This window comes from Vigna unguiculata, chromosome 1 (genome assembly GCF_004118075.2).
Source record: "Vigna unguiculata cultivar IT97K-499-35 chromosome 1, ASM411807v1, whole genome shotgun sequence".
Taxonomy (NCBI): domain Eukaryota; kingdom Viridiplantae; phylum Streptophyta; class Magnoliopsida; order Fabales; family Fabaceae; genus Vigna; species Vigna unguiculata.
Window position 1 is genome coordinate 5,837,852 of NC_040279.1, and position 22,771 is coordinate 5,860,622.

At 34.0% G+C, this 22,771-nt stretch overlaps 2 protein-coding genes across 3 annotated transcripts; one reads left to right on the forward strand and one right to left on the reverse strand.

Moving 5' to 3' along the window:
- The first annotated feature begins 1,076 nt into the window (after positions 1–1,076).
- Positions 1,077–8,252, forward strand: LOC114182128 (sister chromatid cohesion 1 protein 3). 2 transcript variants are annotated; one of them, XM_028068940.1, is made up of 14 exons: positions 1,079–1,337; positions 1,429–1,690; positions 1,788–1,834; positions 2,440–2,489; positions 2,574–2,641; positions 2,728–3,146; positions 3,230–3,338; positions 3,468–3,604; positions 3,696–4,276; positions 4,800–4,839; positions 5,013–5,061; positions 5,796–5,967; positions 6,690–6,810; positions 8,058–8,252. In XM_028068940.1, exons 1-13 carry the CDS (start codon positions 1,214–1,216, stop codon positions 6,786–6,788), a joined length of 2,157 nt encoding a protein of 718 aa, XP_027924741.1. In that variant the 5' UTR covers positions 1,079–1,213; the 3' UTR covers positions 6,789–6,810; positions 8,058–8,252. The 2 variants fall into 2 exon arrangements, with proteins under 2 accessions (XP_027924816.1, XP_027924741.1); XM_028069015.1 differs by lacking the exons at positions 6,690–6,810; positions 8,058–8,252 and having other exon boundaries at positions 1,077–1,337; positions 4,800–4,879; positions 5,796–5,910.
- A 147-nt stretch (positions 8,253–8,399) lies between these two features.
- LOC114182254 (thioredoxin-like protein Clot) lies at positions 8,400–10,339 on the reverse strand. Its single transcript, XM_028069120.1, has 2 exons — positions 10,016–10,339; positions 8,400–8,877 (listed from the first exon to the last, which is right to left on the reverse strand). The coding sequence occupies exons 1-2, from the start codon at positions 10,158–10,160 to the stop codon at positions 8,627–8,629; spliced, it is 396 nt and encodes a 131-aa protein (XP_027924921.1). The 5' UTR covers positions 10,161–10,339; the 3' UTR covers positions 8,400–8,626.
- Positions 10,340–22,771: the final 12,432 nt, after the last annotated feature.

Genomic DNA, 22,771 nt, shown 5'->3' on the forward strand with positions numbered 1-22,771 from the left:
TTTTATGTTTAGTTCCTGACATTATCCTTGGTATGCCTTAGTATTTCAAGTACTTTTATGGATGACTGTAATAATGTGTTTATGATGTTCATCTGATTCCTCTTTTAGACATGGTCTCATACTAATTAGTTATAGAATATTGTACCACATAATATTCATATTTCTTTTGTTTATATAAAATTCTAAATGATTTTTTATTCTCTTAAGATCTAATGAGTTGTTTTACAATTTTTCAAAAAAGACAACACTAACTATTTCTTGATAGTTTTAATTGAAACCGACAATGATAGTTGTAATTATGTTTTTTTCTTCCAAAAATATAATTACAAGTTGCATTATTTTAGGGTTATTTTATACCGCGGTTTAAAAATAGTAACAGTAATCAAATACAAAAGAAAAGCTGAATGCAACTCCAAATATCACTTCTACTTTTATTTTTCAGGATTTAAATCAATCAAATCACAATTTATTACATTTTCAGTTGATGCCAGTATAACAACAAAAAATAAATTTAAAATATTACTAAATTTCATACTAAAGTCTTAAAATAGCATGCCTAGAAAATAATTACAAGAGGTATTTTTTATAATATTATAATTACATAACAAAAACACTTCTAAATTTTCATCAAAATAAAAATAAAATCGTAACTAAAATATACATAAAAATAAAGTATTTATTTTAAAAGTAATAACAATTATAATTATTTTTTCTGGATAGTTCTTTTAGAAAACAGAAACTAAGAGAACTGATTAATAAATATTAAGAAATACAAAGTAAAAGAAATGAAAAAACATTTATCAAATCTAACGTCCATTTTTATGTCTATGTTTATATATAGATATTATAGATTATTTCAGATTTTCATTATATTTATAAAATTTACATTTATCTCTGTAGTTTGATGTGGTCAGATTTTCATTATATTTATAATAATTTACATTTAACCTAATATACAAGTAGTGTAAGGTTATGAAATCCCATGGCAGATATTGTAAATAAGGGGAGAAAATGAGGTATTTTCAACAGAACTGGAAACTGTCCATCACAGCAATTATCTGGCAAGATCCGCGCCACTACACAGTTCCAAACGTTGTTTCCCGCCATTTTTTACTTTTGCATTCAATCACTTCACAAACCCTAACCAAACTCAAAAATCCCTTCCTCCATCTCCCCGAATCCTAGTCCCATCAAACATCCCAAGAACACCATCATGTTCTATTCCCAAACCTTTTTGGCGCGAAAGGGCCCACTTTCCACCGTGTGGATCGCCGCTCACCTCCAGCACCGCCTCAAGAAATCGCACTACACCACCACCGACATTCCCTCCACAGTCCGTAAGTAAACGCTGTCGTTTTTTTTTTCTTCTCAAATCATCTTCATCCCACCCTTTTGTTCTCAGTCATTCTTTTTCTTGTGTTCTTTCAGTGCGCATCATGGACCCTGGTGTTCCCATCGCTCTCAGAATGTCTGGGTACCTTCTTCTTGGCGTGGTTCGGATATACTCCAAGAAAGTTGAGTATCTTCACCAAGACTGCAAGGACGCGTTGACGGGTCTCCACAAGGCCTTTGCTTCTATCCAGTTTGCTCAGACGGAGGAGGTGGGGCCAGCACCGTTTCAATCGGTGACTCTGCCTGGGACTTTTGACCTCGATGCGCAGAACATTGACGACCAAATAGATTACACAGGGTAATTTCTTCTTGAGTTTTCACCTTTTTTTTAGTCGAGTTTTCGTGGACTTATTTGTGTTATCACATTGGGGATGATTTTTGGACGTCTCTCTCAGGACTGAGGATCGGAACTCCAGGAATCCGGAAGACATTACACTAACAGGTTATATATAATTGGTTGAGTTTCGTAGAATAAACAATTGAATTTGTTCCTTAGGATTTTGAATTGTGTGTAGACAAATGCAGTCATGATTGAATGCACTTTTTGGTCATGGACATTTTGAAGCCTTGATGTTACAGTTGAGATTATAGCTATGTATTGTGCTTTTTGAAACCCATAAGGGGTTGGTTTTTAATTTGTGTCGAGGGGAATGCATGCTAATTTGGTTGGGATAGTTTCTGAAAGTCGATGAAATAGTTGTTTTTCTATTTCAAAAGTTAAAAGTAAATTCCTCCTGGGAAAATGCTAAATTTATGGATGTTTTACGAAAACAGTTATTTTTTTTTTCTTTTAGGGACTGAGTGATGCCAAATTTGTTATTGGCCAGTTCCTATGTGTATTTTTCTGATCAATGAAAAGTTGGTGATGTGAGGACCCCTCTAACAAAAGAAATACACTTTTGGGAACCCTGAGTATTGTTTCCATTTTTCAGGGATTAGCATGACACCCTTTATCTTTTAAAACTAATTTGATTATGAACTCATTGCATTCTTTTTGAAAGCTTGTGAGCAGATGGACGTTAATATTTAATAATTCTCAATGTGCAGATCGAATACCTGTGACAACAGATTATTACGTGACTGTATCTTTTGATGAGGTGCAGTCTTCCCTTCAGACAACTGTGTAACTCTGTGATATTGTATTTGTCTTTTCAAACTGTTAATTTTTCTTTACTGTTTAGGATGTAATAATGGATTCTTCTCATACAGAAGTGCTGCATGACTCTGGCCCTATTCCAATGGAGGAGGAGTAAGCCCATGCTGTATTTTAAGTTTTTCTTTTTCATTCAATTTTTTTGGGACTGTGAACCAATGATACTTGTTTTGTTCTTACAGCATTGTTCCCCAGTCTCCATCATCATTGAAAGGCGTGGGTGCTGCAGATGATGGTCCAAGCACCCAAAGAGAATCATCAACTATCCAGCCGGATCCTACCATACATAGTCCTCCACAAGCAACCACCCAAGTTGACCCCATTGAGGTTCGTAGGGGGTTGGGCCCTAGTCCTCCACTACCAACCCAAGTCGAGGCACTTGAAGTTGGTCTTGATGCCACCAATGACGATCTCAACCTTGAAAACCCTCCACTATTTTCAAATCTCGAGGACAATGACCCTGAGCCAAACAGAGTTCATGACTCTATGATTCATGATTTTGATCCTGAAAGGATGTCTGTACCATCTCAGCAACGATTTAATCCTCCAACTCCACCTACATCTCAAGGGGGCACCACTTCAGATGTGCCGGTTCTTGTCGGTCAGTGCATGCCTATCTATGTGTCTTGTGTTGCATATTGATCCCAGAAATATAAAAATTTTACTTTTGTTTACCTATTTCAGATAACACTCCCAATTTTGTGCTTCCTGAAAGTCCACCAATACAGCAGCCACAAGGGAGAGGAAGAAAAAGAAAACAGTTGTTTGATGAAAACATTGTGTTAAAGAATAAGTAATAATTTAAGATTTGTTTTTTGTCAAATAGCTTCCTTCTCATGCAACTTGTACATCATACCTTAAAAGGTTTTAGGTTCCTGTTCTTTCTCTGCTTGTGTTACGCATATTTGATGTGTCTTTGTAGATTCATGCGGAGTGCACTTAATAACCCACGTGATATAATGAGGAAAAGAAGGGAAGCTCCTTCCTCTAGCTTGGGTATATGGAAGTTGAACAATAGTCGAAGAAAAGAGCACATTTTTTACCAGCCCTTGTTAACTGGTAGGCTGATTTCTGTGTCTTATTTTGCTGATTGTGTGGTACCTTGTACTCTTTTTCAACACGTGATCTGAAAATGTGTTGCTGTGTTCAGGGGTTGACAAGAATCTTTTGGACATATGCACTGGTGAATATATACGTTCAAGACCTCATTTGGTCATCTCTGAGGAAGATCATGCTGATGTTGGAATGGCTGAAACTCTTTCTCCAACCAACCAAGTCTCTGAAGAGCCAACAGCTCCTACTAACCAGCCCCCTACAGATTCTGTAGCTCCTACTAACCAACCCCAAGTGGAGCAAGTAGCGGCTACAAGCCAAATCTCTGAAGAACCAATAGCAGCTACTAACCAAGTTACTGAAGAGCCAATAACTGCTACATCGCCTGTTGCTGCGTTTGATGTAGAAGTTGAACATGCTCGTAATGTTGCTGTCACTCCCCCTCCCACCTTCCAAGCACACAGTGTGGTTGAGGATGACTACACGAGCCTTGATAGAAGAGATGACTTGACTATGACTTCACTTCGTGACCTATCAGTTGCTTCTTTGGGAACAAATATTGCATCTGAGAGAATGCCGACACTAGATTTAGGGGCATCACCTAGTGCTTATGGATCAGAAACAATGCAATCTCCAGATTCACATATGCAGCACTTGATCAATTCTGCTGCAACAGATGTAAGATTTCAGGTTTTATTTTGTAGGCTTTAATATAATCAGTCTTAGTTAATCACGTCCAATTTCCTTTCAGTTCAAAGCATGTATTCTGTTTTTCCTTTAGTAGAAGGAATATGTGAATAAGATATAAAACTGTAACTTCTAACTCGCTTGAAACAGATATTGTTGTATGTGTGATATAGTGTTGAATCTTCGTGATATTTAATTGTCAATCATCAGTTTTTACATATTTTAGGACTTGATGCTCTTTTTAATTAAAACACTTGCTTGACGAGTTGTCTTCTGATCATATTTTTGAACTAGTAGCAATAGCAATAGTACACGACTTCGCTAATTTACGCCTATTTGCAACAACTTTTTTTATGTACTTGCCTGTTCTCTCTGTCTAGTCTTTTTCACCATCTGTGGATTCCATTCTTGTTGTGGAGTGTGAAAATTGCTTCTAGTAATCTTACTATTAATGCTCTTAATGTGGTTTAATTGAAGCATTGAATCTAATAGTTTGTCAAACTTGTTTTTGTAGGAGTTTTGGTTTCTGAATCTGGGCAACAACACACCAGCCAGTAGGTTCTACTTAAATGCCATATCAAATTTGATTTTTCTGTAAATACCCTTTTATTGCTCATTTATTGTTGGCATTGCTTGTATTATATGATGCTGAGGTGATACTGGATAGCCAATTTCTATTATATCATCAGAATCAGATTTATGGTTAACAACACTGGTTATTTTGCAGGTTCACAAGGTACAAGTGGAAGTAACATGACATTGTCTGAAAGGACCAAGTACGTATCCATTTCTCTATACACTTTCGTGGAATATGCATGCTTTTGTTCAAGCTGTTCATAACATGCAATGTAATTTTTTATGAGACAGTTGATAATATTTTTTATGTTAGCTTATAGAGAGCTGTTATCCATATTCCCTCAACTCTTGACGTCAAGTACAACTATTTTAATTGTTTCTAATCAACAATTAAAGTTAATGAAATTATAGTTAATAGTAATGCACTAATAAAATTGGTTTATTGGATAGTCTTTTAAAGTATAACTATTGTGAAATTTTTTGCTGAAGCATGCTATTGTGCTATGTTTAGGTTGTGCTTTTCCAAATTTAATATATTTCTGGGTATTTTTAATTGTTTATATTTATGCATATAACCTAGGGACTTGCACATTGTGAATTTGTTCAGTACTCTATCCACAAGGACTGTTACCTCACTTTCTTCCTCTTCCTTGGGCCCAAATGTTTGTTCATCCAATACGTCATTAGATACAATAGAGTGAAATATTAAGCATCAGATATAGTGTGGTGATATGTGAGGAAATCCTTAAAGAAATCTTAGTAATTAAAGTCATATTCTTAATGTGTGTGGGTGTTTTTTTTTTTTCTGGAAGTTAGAATGTGCATATATACCATTTATAAGTTGTTTATGCCCTTTTGCTTTTCATACTATTTTCTTCATTTTAGTTCTGTAGCGTCTGAACTTAGCCAGTATTATTCACATATGTTATTCCAGGTATACAGCTGAATATTTGAAAAGACTTAATCCAATCACCCCAATTTTGGAGGACCCTGCAATCACCCCTATTTCGGAGGGCTCTGCTGGAGATCTCTCTGATCTCAGCTTGAACAAGATTTTGGAAGGGAAAACACGCCATATTGCTGCTCGTATGTTCTTTGAAGTATTGGTGAGTTGAAACATTTCCATTCAAAGAAACTTCGATTATGTCCAAAGAATGTGAATATTTGGTGTTTGCATGTATGTTTTTAATGATTACAATGTGAATTATGTGTGTTTGAAAAGACTTAATTCAATCACCCCAATTTTGGAGAACCTTCCCCTTCCCCTCAAAATTGTCCCTAAACTACTTAAATAGTTCAGATACAGCTTGCACACAACTTGTTTATTCCTTCTCTTGTATACAATACCAAACCTATTAGAACCCTACTAGAGATCTATCTTCTCTGCTTGAAAAGGATCTTTGAAGGGAAAACTCGTCATATTGCTGCTTGTATGTTGTTTTAATGATTATAAGGTGATATACACACGTGTGTGGGTGTAAATGTGTGTTATTCTTGATGTTATTTATCCCTCTCCTTTAAATATTGCTTTCTCATTGGATAAAATACCTATACTTAAGTTTGGACTATTCATTTCCTAGTGATCAACATAGTTATATATTTGAATTCTACTTAGTGCTTACGGATATAGTTCTGTTAATATATGATAGAAAAATGTGTAGTCAATTTGATTGTAAAATTAAGGGATATATATTTGTATATCATAGATTAATTCAAGTCCTACAGATAATGCTTTTTCTTTTTTTTCAAAAGCAAGCATGCCTTGTGAAAAGCATTGTTCCCCTCCCCACCTTTTATTCTTGTGCCTGAGATGAAAGTGGAATTACAGGTTTTACAGACTAATAGACTTCTTGAAGTAAAACAAGATGAACCTTATGGTGATATCAGCTTGAAGTTGGCCACAACGCCTTCAAATGTTCAAAGTTGATAGCAGGTCATTGTGTATATAGGTAAGAGTTTTGTACTTCTTTAAGACTTCTTTAACTTAAGGTGATAGAAATTGAGTGGAAGCAGTGATAGTTCGGGTTCTAATAAATTGTAATGCTGGCTTATTGACATATATTTAATTATTCAAGATACCAGTAATATTTTTTCTTTATAAAAATAGTATTTGATAGCATAAATAAATTTGTTCTTTTAGTCATAACTATGTGATGACAATAACATTACTTCATTCTGAGTTGTACTCTGCACTAGTAAAAATTATTTAAGAAGGGTATGTGCATGCAGATTGAGCAATGGCTAGTATGTCTTGGGTGCTAGTTAGATCCCCCACTCAATTTTTATTTTTCTTAGTTTTTTGGTTAAAATTAGATATGAGGAATACTTTCTTTTATGATAGTTGTTTTCACAACAATGTACCTATTTTTTCTATTAAATATTTATCATAAAATGTATACTTGAATGAAAATAATAAATTATTTAATTGATCGCAATCACCAATTACATTTTTCTAATCTCTATTTGTAATAATAAAATCTATTATTAAAGAAAGGAAGTAAAAATATGTTGAAATGAATAGGAAAATTTTGAATTTTTCTTAATTATTATGGTGATGTTGAGAATATTTTTAATCCTAACAATTTGCTATTTACAATAATTTGTATTTTTCAAAGTATAGGTTGATATATGTATACCAACAAACAGAAAGAGGGAAGATAAAGTGAAAACTATTCTATGAAAACCATACATCTGACTTGTACACATGGACATGGATGATTAAGATTAAAAGTTAGTGGTGTGTAGTACTGTTCTCGTCTTTTACTACAAGAAAAGTTCTCATTTGATATGTTCTCTCCCTATATATATATATATATATATATATATATATATAAACATACAAAAAAGGGTGACTACTAAATTGTAGTACTATATTTGAAAGAGAAAGTTGTGGTAAGCGTATGACCTAAATTTAATCGGTTATAATATTCTACATCATGCACTTGAGGAGCCTTGCCCTGCTCCCTCCCGAATGACATGTTCACTTTATCCAATATTGTTGATACTTTTGTACCTTATTCTGATTCTGTGAGAAAAAATAAAGTATGTAGGCAAAAGTTGTGGAGAATTTTTTAATGTTAACCATCTTGTGCAGCCTAACATTTCCTAAAATTTTTCTTTCATCTGTTTGAAATATTGGTTTGGTGATCCACATGTCTTAAGGCAGTTCTCTAACTTTTTCTTTGTTGATTTGCAGTTGGATTTCTTGTCTAGAATGGAAATGCAGTTGGTTATGTATAATAGCAGACATAAGGCGAAATGACCAGTTTGAAGAGAGGATTTTTGTCACTTATGTATATTTGTATCTGGTTAGTTCATATTAAACTGCAATGATTAACTTATTTTTATTTAGTTTTGTATATTAAAGATAAACATTAATTTAGGATTCAAATTGTCCACCTAGTAATTTGGTCTGAATTTTTGTCAACAAGCATGGCATTTAAAATTAGGCTTTTCGGTCATTTTAACAAAGTGAGGATTCTTATACCTTGACATGTAATATATGTTAGTTAATTATAAATGAAGGCTGAAACAGAAAGAGCGGTATAACAGTCAATCAGTGCTATTTATTCCCTCTGTACAAAGTAAGAAAAGACAGATATATGTATAGTTGTCTCTAACATACGGACTTCACTCAATTTATTATATGCTTTAGCAGCAAACTTATAAAGTATGAGGGGATAAATTGCTGATATGAGTACACAGCACACATGGTTTAAACTATATGCAATATACCAACTTAAACCATGCACCGGGAATCGTTTGTCACTTTTCAACAAGAGTTTCAATTTTGTTTTCTAGATGAGCTTCGTGATCTTCTAGGCGACCTTTGACCGTGTCATTTTCCCAACGGATCAATGTTGGCACCCCAGTGAGCTTGAACCTAGGTTCCACCTTCCATGGATGCTTGGGGTTCCTCCATGTTGGTCTATCTCCAACATAAGCTTTCAAAAGTGCAATGTCATCATATGACGCCTCCAGCTTCTTGTAGATCATAGGTTCTGCTCTCACACAATCTGAGAAGGAAAAGGTGTAGATCCCATTTCTGATTAACTAGTCATGCTTCTCTAACAATATGATAATAAAATTGTAAGTTATCCAGAGATATGCTAATAGCTACAAATATAATTCTACAGAAGAACAATCTGTGAGAAGCTCTTCTCACAAGTTAACCAATATTTTAGCAGTTTTCTCCAATATTGACAGAAAAAAAAATCTCCAATGAAATCCAAGGCTATGTTTTGTGCTAGGGGTGGCCTGTTTGGATCATCGGGCTTGCTTGACCCATTCAATTTTTTGGACCCACCTGACTCATTTGGGTCTTTGGGCCCACCTGGCCCATTTAGATCATCGGGTCTGTCTGGCTTGTTCGAGTCATTGGGTTTGCCTGACGTGTTCAGGTTTTTGGGCCTGCCTGACCTGTTCGGGTCAGGTCCACCTGACCCATTCTAGTCTTTAAGCCCGCTTGACTCGTTTAGGTCATCGAGCTCGCCTGGCCTGTTTGGGTCTTTGGGCCCGCCTGACCCATTTAGATCTTTGGGCTCGCTTGGCCCGTTTGGGTCTTTGGGTTCGCCTAGCCCATTTTGGTCATCATGCTTGCTTGGCTAGTTCGGGTCTTCGGGCCCACCTGACTCGTTCAGGTCATCGGGCTCACCCGAATTTTTTGGGGCATTGGGCTCAATCAACTTGTCTAGTTTGTCGGCTTGTCTAGTCCATTCATGTCTTAAGCCCGTGAAGCTTGTTCTGGTTGTCGGGTATGTTCAACTCTTCAGGGTCGTCGGTCTTGCCTTGTCCGTATAGGTCATAAAGCAACGCTTTTACTAGTCTGAATTTAGTTTAGTCCATCTTAACCTTTAATCTAACTCAACTAAAAATTTATAATAAAATGGATTAGATCGGAGTAAAAGTGGATTAGATAAAAAAAATAGATTTTTTGTCCGTCCTTATTTTGTGCTATATATGTTGGCAAAAAATTCACACTGATATTGTCAAATGCTCCATGAAACAAAATGCATTTAGTGCAGCCAGTCACCAAAATCAAAAGCTGATATGGCTATTAAATTATAAGTTTTGGAGTAAAAAGAATCAGATTTGAACATGCAAGAGAAAGAAGAAAAAGAGCATGCATGGATAGCATGATAGGTATATAGATACCAGGGCACCAGCTGAGAGAAGTAACAGGGTCTTTGTCAGCCAAGAAAAGGATGAGATTTGCCTTGTTTTCTGCAGCCTCTGATCGGAACTTCTCAAAAACACCATCAAAACTCGACACTGTTGCCTCCAACAACTTCAACGGCATTTTTTTTCCTCTCTGCAAACAACAAAACCACACCACAAAGTTGTCAGATTATTTTCCAAGACAAAGTTTGATACTTTTCCTCTAAGTGTATATGACAGACCAATACCCCATAGGCTCTCTTATATTTATTCTCATTGTTGTTTAATATTTTTTTCAGAGATTTTAGTTTTTGATACAAATTTTGTAGTTCATTAGTTTTTTTGTTTTCTGATAACATTTTTGTTCAGCCATCTCATCAGATAACAGGCAGCCAACGCTGTCATCAAACATACGTCATTGCTTTTTTAAATCTTGTCCTTCGATGATAACAAAAATGCTGTCTTTCTCTACATTGATGCTCATTAAATATTATTTTTTGAGGAGACTAAATATTAACGAAGTTTTGTGTTAAAAAAATATTTCTTTCAGTAAAATAAAAAATGAATAGTTTAATTCTGTATATATGTATTTGTATTATAATTCTACATTAATGCTCAACGACTATTCTTATTCAGGAGACAAAATGTTAATGATGTTTACTCTTAAAATGATAGTTGCATTCTATAGTTTTTCTAAAATTCAGAGTTCTTTTAATCTTTAAAAAAATGACCCTAATTGTTTTAAAACAGATGCAGTACTACTAAATGTGAATTTAATGATACGGGAAAGCAAATATTTTTGTCATATTTTTCAAAACAAAATTAAAAGGACAAAAGTATTATAGAATAAGTTGGTTATAATGGCCCCATTAATTGATGTGAAAATGACACCTTTTAGGGTCAAATTAAATATTTAAGCTCCTGAGAAAGAAAAAATAAAGAAAATAGAATGAGTGTAGACATTGTTATCTTTGTATCTATCTATATCGGCCAAGTCTAAACGAATTCAGACATTTTAAAGTCCAAATACATTCCATAATTTAAGCATATGAACGAGAGAAAAAAAAAGAAAGAAAAGGAAACATCGTAATTGGTTCAACAATAAAGCAAGTCCAATAATGATTACGTACTCAATTTTAAAATATTTTAGATATAAGCCACTTTTTCCGAGAAAGTTAAATAAAATTTAAAATATTTTTTTCAAAAATAGTTTAGAATCTCCGAAAATAATCGTTTTAATGTTACAATATGCTTTAAACAGAATTTCACAAATAATTTATAAAAATAAGTGAAATAGACAATACAATACAGTATTTAGATAAAATTGTACTAATTAATAATTTATCACGTAGGTTTTATTTTTGTTAGAATTATTTAACGTGGTAATTTGATTTTTTGTGTTCTCAATTTAATCTTCATTCTAAATAAATTAGAGTTAATATGATCTTCTTTGTTAAATTTATTTATTTGATGTAATTAAGAGATGACGATTTAACTGATCTACATAAACACATAATATATGATTTAAAATAATAGTATTGTAGGCGATGCCCCTCTTATATAACTAAGTTATCTTCTTTCCCTCTTCTCTTTCCAATCTTAAACCATATCTCATTTTATTTGATCAAATTTCCAATCTTAAGCAAAGTTATTGATGAGTAGGTCTTGATGGGTTGCTCCCGTGGAAGCAAACAATATTAAGGTAATGGAAAAAGTTGATTAAGAGCTTGAGCAGCAACAATTGCAATAACAAACCCTCAAGTGCTCCATTGTGACTCATCAAACACTACGTTTTGTTGCTACAATTACTTCAATTCTGAGAAGTTGGATAGACTTGAGAACTCCGATAAATCTAGTTCAAAATCCTTCACAAAGCATAGTTTTAATAAAATTTAAGTATGTGGAAAAACATTCCTTTTCCAAAACAAAGAACATATTTTATCATAACAACAATGAACATAGGATAAATATATGGGGAGTGGGATCCTTTCTTTTTTTTTAGTGTAAATCAATCTACTCAAAAATTATATTCAGTGTTGTTCTCTAGTCAAAAATTACTTTGAGTGTCGTCCTCAACCTGCGTTTATTCCCAAACTCAAACCTAATACTATTATTAATGGTGCTTTAGCCGCTTTTCCATCTAATGTCAATTGTAAGAGTAACAAATAAACTTGTCTTTATGAGTATTATTCGAACTCGTCCCTTATGATAAAAAATTTATGCATTAACTAAGTATGAGTATAAGTACTTTATTTTTTAAATAGGGTATATGGACATGGATGGGTATGAATTTGTACATATTAATCCCATCCAATGTTCCCATATTGCGTTGATACATATCTTGTCTTCATACCATCATCCTTATACCTACCATTTAAATTACTAAAGTACTCGGTGGTGGATCTTGACTAATGATTTTGGAGAAATAAAAAATATACACTTAAACTTTATAAAGTTGAAGTTGATAGGAACACTATTTTAAATAAGTTGTCCTAATTTTATCTTTTTTTATTTATTGGATAGTCTTATATTTGAGGACATTTTCTTGTATTCCATTCGAAAGAATTAATATTAAATTCATCACTCTTAATTCTCTAGGCATTAAGAAAGTGTTAATTGGATCATTTATATTATGTTTCAGATTGTGTAAAGAAGTGAATTTGATTGTTTTCATATTCACGAGTAGCTTCTCTTCTATTACATTTTAAAAAAATAAATCTATTCTTATATTATTCATCCATCAGCTTATTTATTATTTTGAAGTTTAAAATTTAGAAATAATTTATCATAATTTAATCAAAAATTCAAAGACATAATTACTAAAAAAAACTTTATAATAATCAAGTCACAATTAAAAATTGGTTACATACAATACATTATTTTTCTTCTTTACTCATAAAAAAATGAGCATAGAAAGACCCATGAGATAAAAAAGAATAGCATTAAACTATTAAACCAATATTTTACTATAAAGTGAAATAAAAAAGATTTCTTTTCTACAAGAATAGAAAAGAAAGAAACGTGAGCAAAAATAATAAATGGGTTAACTATGTTTTACGTCCTCAAACTATTGAGCGTTTTTGGTTTTGGTCCCTCCTTCAAACTTTAATCTATTTTGGTCCCCCATCTTCTGAAACTCGTGGAATTGGTCCCTATTTTAGCACGTCGTTAGTTTTTTTTTTGAGCTAGCAAACGGAGTTCCATGTCACCCGTTATTTTAAGGGTCAACTAAGCTACAGTGAAACGTGGCAAAATAGAAGTTAATTACTTTATTTTACTCATAAGCTTCTTATACATGATTTGAACCCTAATATTGCGATTGGAGGATTGGAACGGGATTGGAACAATGGTAATGTGGTAAAGAGTGTGACTGAAGAGGAAGATTGGTTCGTGTTGGGGAAACTGAGGCAACAACAATCGTCTGGAGTCAGTTATGAAGAGTGGTAGCAAAGGTTTCAATTTTACGCAAAGGAAGATTGGTTCGAAAATGTCGCAGAGTTGTGGCTCGTCTTCGGAAATAGCATCAAAAGTATGTGGGTGTGGGGAAAGATTGTTGCTCCTAAAGGCAACTACTGTGAAGAATAAGGGCAGATTGTTTTGGAGATGTAGAAATTGGGCTGTAAATATATCAATTTCCCACTTTTGCTTGTTATTTATGTACGGAAATGCTAAATTTTTTTTCTTTTGCAGTCCAATTCGCACTGCAACTATTTTGAGTGGGTTAAAGAAGATGAATATGAATTCGAAGGTAAAGAATCTGAAATTGAAGCGAACAACGCAAAAATAGTAGAGGAAGATGAAGTTTGCTTAGATAGGGACAAAGTTATCCTGGAATTGACAAAGAAAAATGAGAAGTTGAAGAAGAAATTGCAAACAGAGAGAAGATTAGGGAAATTCCTGCAATTTTTATTTCTTATGTCGTGGGCGTTTACAGTTTTATTTGTGGTTATGTTCTTGTTGAAGGTGAATTGTAATTAGGTTAGGTATGGAGTTGTGAGCTATGGCAGTGAAGGTTTTTATGTTTTGTATTCGTGGGAATTTGCTATTAATCAAAGAATTGGTGTTCCATTTCACTTCGTTTAATTGGTGTTCTATTACCCTTGTGGTATTAACAATCTGTTGGACATTTTTTTATCTGTTTTGGTAGCTTTATTTACATACTGGTTAGTTTTAAATATGCCTTAAACAAACATATAATTATTTACATATTGGTTACTTCTTTACTAATTTGAATTTTTTTTACAGTTTGAACCAAACATATGTTTGAATTGATGAAAATGTGGTCCCTGCATCATATGAATTAAACAACTGCTAAGTCATTACAAAAAGCCATATAAAGTGGACATTGATCAAAATGTGGTCCATGCATCAAAAGTGGTACCTATAACAAAAGGTGGTCCACCACATGCCTACCCACCGCTATGGTGTTCCATTAGTGGGGGACAATAATCCATTCATGTACACACAAAAAACAAAGTTTTCACTTAATCCAACAAACCAACTACAAAGTTTTCACGTGGGTTGTCCAGTGGGTGCAGTGCTACTTGCTTGGGACCCTATAACTTATGGAGTTGAGTTTGTTGTTATTGCAGTTGCTCGTTGCCTCCTCGTGCCAGCCAAAGATGAGGATCTCTCCCTCCTACGAGGCCTCTGCCTTCTTGCTTGTGCAGAATTGCTACATCCAGCTTCAATTGCTGCTGCTGCAGGGATGTTCCTCTGTGTGTTCCTTTGTGTGTTACTCTGTGAAAAGGGTATTCTAATTATTTTGAATATTGTATAACATAATGAAGATAGAAAACTGGATTAAATGTTACCTGTCTGGTTGTTCTGGTTGTGTTTCTCTTTCTGCAGGTCCTGATATTATGGCCAAACTGATTACATCTTGTGCACTTCATGGCAATGTTTTTCTTACTTATCTTTGAGTGACTAACATGTTCATCTGCTTCCCTCCTACGTAGTTTCTTGGGTCGTCCTAGTGGTGTTTTGTAGATAGGTGGTAGCAGCTCTGGGAAATCACTTTTAGGCCACATTTGTTGTCCATTTATGGGGGTTATTTTAGGTCCATAACAAGCCAGATATGCATTTTTCTTGTAATAGGGATGAACATAATCCTCAGGATTTTCTATCTTGTAGTGAATTGCAGCCACTGCATGCCTACATGGAATCCCAACCAAATCCCAGAAATAACAACTACAACTATGTTCAGTTAGGTCGACAATAAATTTTTCCATGGTGAACCCTTGAGTCACTTCAAACTTTGCCCCCCTACCCAGACTAGAATCCAATTTGCACTTTTTTCAATTTCCTTATCTAGTCTTTTTTGAGGTTTAGGCATCACATTTGCATTATATAAGCTACATTTGTGTCTTAGGGATGCAAACCTACCCATGATGTATGATCTAATCCACTCCATCATAGTTATGATAGGTTTATCTCTAGCAATCAGAATTGAACTATTGAAGGATTCAGATAAATTATTCATCAACACATCACACCTAGGATACATACTAAATTCATGTTTGCACCAACATTTCCTAGGTATTTGAAGTAACCAGTTATAAGCATCAGAATTAATTTTCTGCGACTCACCCATTTTTTTTCCCAAGCTTGATAGAAGGTAGCCTTTGCAGCCCCATCATAAGGTCCCGGATGACAACTCCTCCACCAAATCTCTTTTTAAAATTAGTGTAAAGGTGTCTCAAACCGAACCTATGCTCCACTCCTTCCAATATCTCATCAAAAATTGTCAACTCCTTCCAATAACTCCTTCCATAATAAATTTATCTTTAATTTTTTTAGACTACAACATGAAAAGAAAAAACCTTAATAAATATTTTTATTCTTTATAATATTTAATTTTATATTTTATTATTTAATAAATTAAATATTGTGTTTCATGATAAAAAAAACTAATCTAATTTTTATCAATCTTGTTTTTTATTAACTCAACGTCATTTACGATACCCTCCGTCATATATTCCTTCATTTTAATCCCACGAACTACTATGTCGTCTCATATGCTAAAATGAAAACACACGATGAATCTTTTTAATATCTGCATCGTGTGGAAACTAATTCAGCACCACTTCATAATTTATTTTGTACCCTTAGAAAACAAAACCTGCACCTATTCATAATTTAGTTCAATCCTTAACCAACAATTATTAACTTCTATCTCCAAATACATGTGCCTGCTAATTCAAAATGTATCAATTTATTTAATTCTATTAAAACAGTACCACATGTTATTTAATTCTATTAAAACAGTACCACTTTTTTGTAATTTTTAAAATTTTTTTAAAAAAAATTAAACTGCCACATGTCACCTTATAGTTGTGACACGTGTCAATTTGAGATTTTTTTATTTAAAAAATGTACTGCCACGTGGCAGGTCACGATTGTGCCACATGTCAAGTTAACATTGGTTGTTTTCAATTTAGTCCTCTATTTACAATTTTGATTCAATTTAGTCCTCCAATTTTTCAAAATGATTCAATTTTGTCCTCTCTAATTTGATACCAAATTAGTAATGAAGCTTAATTACAACTTATATATACATATTAAAATAATTTTTATTATATTTATAGATTAAATTACTCCATCTAACTATTCAAATTATTTTTTTACATGTATAAAAAATTTTAAGTGTAAAAAATTACAAGTGAAAAAATGTAAGAAATGAAATAACATGAGTATTTAGGGAGTGATTTGATGTATAAATGGTAAAAAATTATTTTGACATGAATATATAAATTGTAATTAAGCTTAATTATTAATTTGGTCTCAAATTGGAGAGAAAAAAATGGAATCATTTTAAAAATTTGGGGGACTAAATTGAATCAAAATTGTAAATAGAGGAACTAAATTGAAAATAACCAATGTTAGCTTGACATGTGGCACAATCGTGACCTGTCACGTGGCAGTATATTTTTTTAAAATAAAAAAATCTCAAATTGACACGTGTCACAACATAAGGTGATATGTGGCAGTTTAATTTAGAAAAAAAAATAAAAAAAAATTAAAATTTTTTTAAAAAAATTAAAAAAAAATTAAAAAATTTTTGAAAATTCTACAAAATGACACGTGTCATGTACGAAGATGTTGTTAACCTAGACTTAATGGCAGAGACCAAATTGAACTTTTTAAAGAATTACAGGACCAAATTGAACCAAAAAATAATAAGGAGAAAAAAATGAACCAACCCAACAAATTAGGAGACTAAGATAGTAATTAAGCCTAAAATAAAATAGTAACATTCTTACTCATTTCGCTCTTCAGAATTGCACCGATTCAACTTATATTAAAGGCTTTACACTATACCACATTTTCTGCATCAACATTAATATACTACACCACCAATAACTAAAAGCTTGACTTTTTTCTAATTATTTCTATCTCTTTTTTTTTCCCACCACCATATACTCATACTTAGCTCATGGTGAATAAATCACCGCTCTACGTATTTTATCATATGCCAAGATAATTTCTTTTCTTTGTTGGGTTTTCTAAAATCTCACCTAACCTCTTTCTAAACCAATAATATAAAGGTATCTATTCCAAAGAATATATAAAATTTTAAATTATTCACACCTAATAAATTTATTCCTACAATATAATATATATATATATATATATATATATATATATATATATATATATATATATATATAAACATGTTCACGAATGAGTTTTGTTTTTAATCGCTAAAATTCATGCGAAAAACATTTAAGCTTTTATTCATTTTTATTTTTAACGATACATCATCTCACGCCCCTTTTCTTTTTCCTTTTATTGAATTTCCATTCCATATATATCTTTGGTATAATTACTCGTATAATATCCAGTTTGAGGCTAGTGTGTCAAATAAGTACTCGATTTAAAAAAAAGTGTCAATTGTGTCCCCAAATTAGTTTATGTGCATAAATGTAGTCCATACCGTTAAATTCTCACAAACGGCATTTAGAATGTGGTGATGTGGTAGTGGAGAAGGCATATGTGTCAAATGATAACAAATTGGTGTTTGAAAATATAATTATACAGTGCGTTTATGTGGTTTTCCTCTATTAAGGAAGAGTATTCACATTGAAGTTCTGTCCTAATTAGTGAATTGAGGGTTCATTGTCTTCTTCCTTTCGTTTTCAGTTTATTCTTCATCAATCCCCGAATACTTGGTGGTGGTTGTTGAATTCCGCAATGTCTTGCAAACAAGGATGTTCATGTTCTTCCTAGGGTTCACAGCAACAGAGCGTCTCCTCCCTTGGTGGTTCGAATAGGGGTTTGGGTGAAAGACTAATGTGTTATTGTGGGGAGATTGTTGTGTTGGGAGTGGCTAAAATGATTAGGAATGCTGGAAAAGAATTTTGGGGTTGCCCCAACTTCAAGGTTTGTTTTCTAATTTTAATTTCATTTTGATTCAAGCTGCAATGGTGGATTTTAATCCCAATGATTTTTTTTTTGTTTAACGGAGGCTTTGTAGTTTGTTGGCTTTTCTAAGCAGCGGATGGTGCCAATGAGCTATTTAAAGGGTGCAATTACTTCAAATGGTTGAATGAAGATAATGGGGATGAAAGAGATGCTACCATTGCTAGACAAAGGAGAAAGATATACCATCTAAAAAAGTCACTTCTGATTTCTGAAAAGTGGGTAAGGTTTTTAAGTGGGATTTTAATTTGTTTGGGTTTGATTAATGTAATATTGGTTTGGAAGTTTATACAAATCCCATGAATTGTTGTAAAAGTCAGTTATGTAGTGAGTAGGAAGTTATGTATTTGGTTGTTTGTTTTTGTAATGAATTGTTATTGAATGGATGAGAAGTTTCAGTAATAGTGTTAAGTGGCTGGTCTTATTTTATTGATTTACAGAAAACCATGACTATAATATGCCCACAAAAGCATGACAAATAACCAATATAAGGTAATATATTGTTCACAACACAAATGAATGAACCATATAAATAATATTATGGTCAAAAGCAACATGATATTATTCCAAATTGGAATTTAATACATAACCCTATTCTTCAAAACACAAAACTCCATAAACAAAATAAACTGTCAAGTATTTCAATACAAAACCATGTCTTTTCAAAATAAATTACTTCCAACAAAAAAGAAATTACACATTCAACTTGAAGAAACAAAAAACAGCTGCAAAATGGTTGAAATTGGGCCCTTGTTGCTTCGAAATTGGGCCCTTCCTATATGATAATTTTTCTCTGTAGTTGGGCCTTGTTGGTGGGTCAACGACATTGAATGAAGAAATCTGAGTTGGTTGACTTGGCAAAGGTATTTGAGTTCCTTGTGTTATCATATTTCCCTGTTGTGGTTGTGATAACAGAATAGGTGCCCTTCCAGTAATCTGACTTGGCTGAGTTTGAGTTGGTTGAAGTGGTTGACTTGCCTGGGTTTGAGTTGGTTGAACTGGTTGACTTGGCTGAGTTTCAGTGGGTTGAACTGGTTGACTTGGCTGAGATTGAGTTACCTGAGTTTGAGTTGGTTGTGTGCCTCCTTGATGTGTAGTAGATGTAGTTGGGTTTGGTTGCTGCTGTGGTGGAGGTGCTTGGGGACAATTATTTCGTTTGTGTCCAAGTTGTCTGCATATGCCACACCTTTTACGTGTTCCACTTTGCCTTACTTGCATATAGTCCTTCTTCAGCTCCCAAGACTTCAACCTGCATTTCTTTTTTGGTCTTCCACGCAACACTCTTTTGGTAGGAGGCAATACATCACAATAAGATGTCATTTCCCATAGATGAGGACCGTTGACGGGGTATATCATTGACAAATAAGTCTCTTCATAGGTTGACTTAGAAAATAATGAGGCAAGTAATCTTCTCCATTCAAATTTAAGAATCTGATGTCAGTCAATGCATGATAGAAGGGGATTGTTGTTATGCTCCATTTCCTGCAGCTACATTCATGGTTATCTATGTCTACTACAAAATTTTCCCCAGTCATGCAAGTATGTCTGACCTCAAACAGTTTTTCCCCAGACCAACTGCCAATGAAGATAAAACAAAATCACATTAATGCATAGACCAAAAATAAGGAATAAACAATGTAGATCTTACCTCAGTATCCAATATTTAGTTTTTTCAGTCTCCTTCTCTAGTTTGTCTTTAATTTTTAGGCAAATGGAATCTTCAACTACAACTATCTTCTTTCTATTGGATGCCCATCTTTTCGTGAGTTAAAGACGTATTTCTTCCATCATGGTTATGATGGCTTACTCCTTGCATCCACTCCTTTCTACTGGTCAGACATAAAGGTGAATGTCTAACACAAGTGAGCCCCACCAAGGTCTTCTATCAGCAACTCAAGAAACCAAGTCCAAGTCTCTTTATTTTCAACTTCAACTACCACATATGGCAATGGTAGCATTTGATCATTGCCATCTTTGCTCACTGCTGTTAGTAATTCCCCTCAATATTTCCCTTTAAAAGGCAACCATCCACACCGATTATAGGTCTACAAGAAATGAAGCTATCTTTGGAAGCCTTAAGACAAATATACAACCCTTTGAATATGGGATTGCCTTCATTCTCATCCACATGGAGTTTAACTATCAAACCTGGATTTGACCTTAGAAGTTCAGTAGCGTAATCATAAACTCGCTTATATCGTTCTTTGAATGATCCACTAATGTTGGAATATGCCATAGTCCTAGCCATAAAGGCCATAGACCTTGAAACATCAATATTCCATTTCCTCCCTATTTTGTTCTTCAGATCAATGAGCCTAATATTTGGGTTCTCTTTTAATGTCTTTTCTAGCTTCCCACTTAACCACTTAGAAGTCATTAAATGTACATGAAATTTTTTATGCATGTGTGGGTATTGATAATCTTCCTCAATTGCCATGTACTTTGTGCAACCTTATAAGCACAATACGCATACCATTTACACTTACCTTTCGCACCCAAACACTTCATACAAATTCTTCTTTTGTCATTTCTAAATATTTTAAGTTTCCTACCACTACGCGCACAATAAGTTCTTATTGCCTCCGTAAATTCTTCCTTTCAGCAAAGTAGGTCCCAACTTCCCACTTGTAGTCTTCCATACTTTTAGGCATTGCAAAAATCCCAAAGTGACCATAGTTGTCTCTATCATCATTTGTTGTATCACTATAGTCACTACTTTCTAATGTTTCAAACTCCCACTCAATATCAGAAATCCCTTCGTCATACACATTTGTATCCTGTGACTTTGTTCGAGTACTTCCACTTGGCCCAGACACTTGATGGCCTTCAATTCTAACATCATATAGTTCATCCTCCATATCATCTCTTTCAATCCTGACATCATATAGTTCATCCCCACTCATGACATCACCTTCAGACTTAGTCCAACTACTGACTTCATACTCATCATCCTCCTCATTGTCTATCTTTCCACCAAGTTCCTCCTCACCATCCCTAACAATGTGTTCAACCTCAACCTCGCACTCAACAACAGGGTCTTCTCCACCAACTTCCCCTTCACCATCCCCAAAAACATGTTTAGCCTCAATCTCACACTCAACAACATGGTCTTCGTAAGCCTCATCATTCACATTATCAGCTAAGTCCTCCTCACCATGAACAAAAGCTTTTTCATTAGCCATACCATTCACATTATCATGTGCCTCTATACCAACCTCAACAACAACCTCTTCCCCAGTATCCCCATCCCCATTATTAGGTGATTGAGATTCACTCTCAACATCAACTTCTTCCTTAACATCCCCATTCACATTATGATATGACTCAATACCACCATCTTCATTATCATTTCCCTCATTCTCACCCCCTAACACTACTTCTTGCTGACCATCCCCCTCCACAGCAGGTTGGTCCTCTATCATATGAACTACTTGAGGTTCACAGACAAAGTGTACCATATAAAGGTGCACTTGACCATTCAGGGTGGCTATGTTCACCATATGACATGCACGTCTATCATTACTGAGCAACTCTAACCTTCCTTCCAACACAGAACCCTCACCTACTGAATACTATAATTCTTTCACATTCACATAACCCATCTCCCTCAAAATTGACATTATCTTAAAAAACTCCATCTATCAAGGTCACAAAATAAAGTACTACTATCTTCCACGTATTTCAGTGACCCATCATTGACAAACCTTCCCCCATGGTGAAACACCACTTCAAAATTTTCGTCGTTCATGTCAACTATTATATGCCTAACTTTATATCCTTGCCAAATATAAAAAAAAACCTAAACAATAACACACAATTTACATTCCATACCACCAAGACACCGACAACAATTAAGAAAGAGGGACCACACCACATCCTCAACACCATCATTGTCACATATAATGGGGGACAAACCAATAAAGTAATACTGACTCAAACATTACAAAAAACAAAACATTGAAATTACAAAAACATCAAATACAATGCGCCTAAACACATAAATCAACACAAGTTCACAATTTCACCTCTACCATAAAACCCTAATATCAGAACCCTAATCAGTAAATCACAAACAAAGCAAATACGAACCTTTCGTCAACGATGGCCCACAAGTCGCTCTCAATGTCGCCTTCGAACTTCGATTTCAGTTTCCAATCCCAGCAAAACCACAAGTCGTGACAATTCTTCTCCCACTTCATCTACACTTCGACAACTTTCCCCAAATTTAATTTTTTCTGCTGGTGCTTGTGTATTTTATTTTTCATTACCAGCCAACATATCCACGTCATTAATATATAATCTCCACGTGTTCAAAATTTAATTTAGAGACTA

Coding starts and splice junctions, on each gene's coding strand:
- LOC114182128 (XM_028068940.1), top strand. CDS start 1,214: ATGTTCTATTCCCAAACCTTTTTGGCGCGAAAGGGCCCACTTTCCACC. Junction 1,835..2,439: donor GGAAGACATTACACTAACAG/GTTATATATAAT, acceptor CTCAATGTGCAG/ATCGAATACCTGTGACAACA. Junction 3,605..3,695: donor TTACCAGCCCTTGTTAACTG/GTAGGCTGATTT, acceptor TGCTGTGTTCAG/GGGTTGACAAGAATCTTTTG.
- LOC114182254 (XM_028069120.1), bottom strand. CDS start 10,160: ATGCCGTTGAAGTTGTTGGAGGCAACAGTGTCGAGTTTTGATGGTGTT. Junction 8,878..10,015: donor TTCTCTCAGCTGGTGCCCTG/GTATCTATATAC, acceptor TTTCCTTCTCAG/ATTGTGTGAGAGCAGAACCT.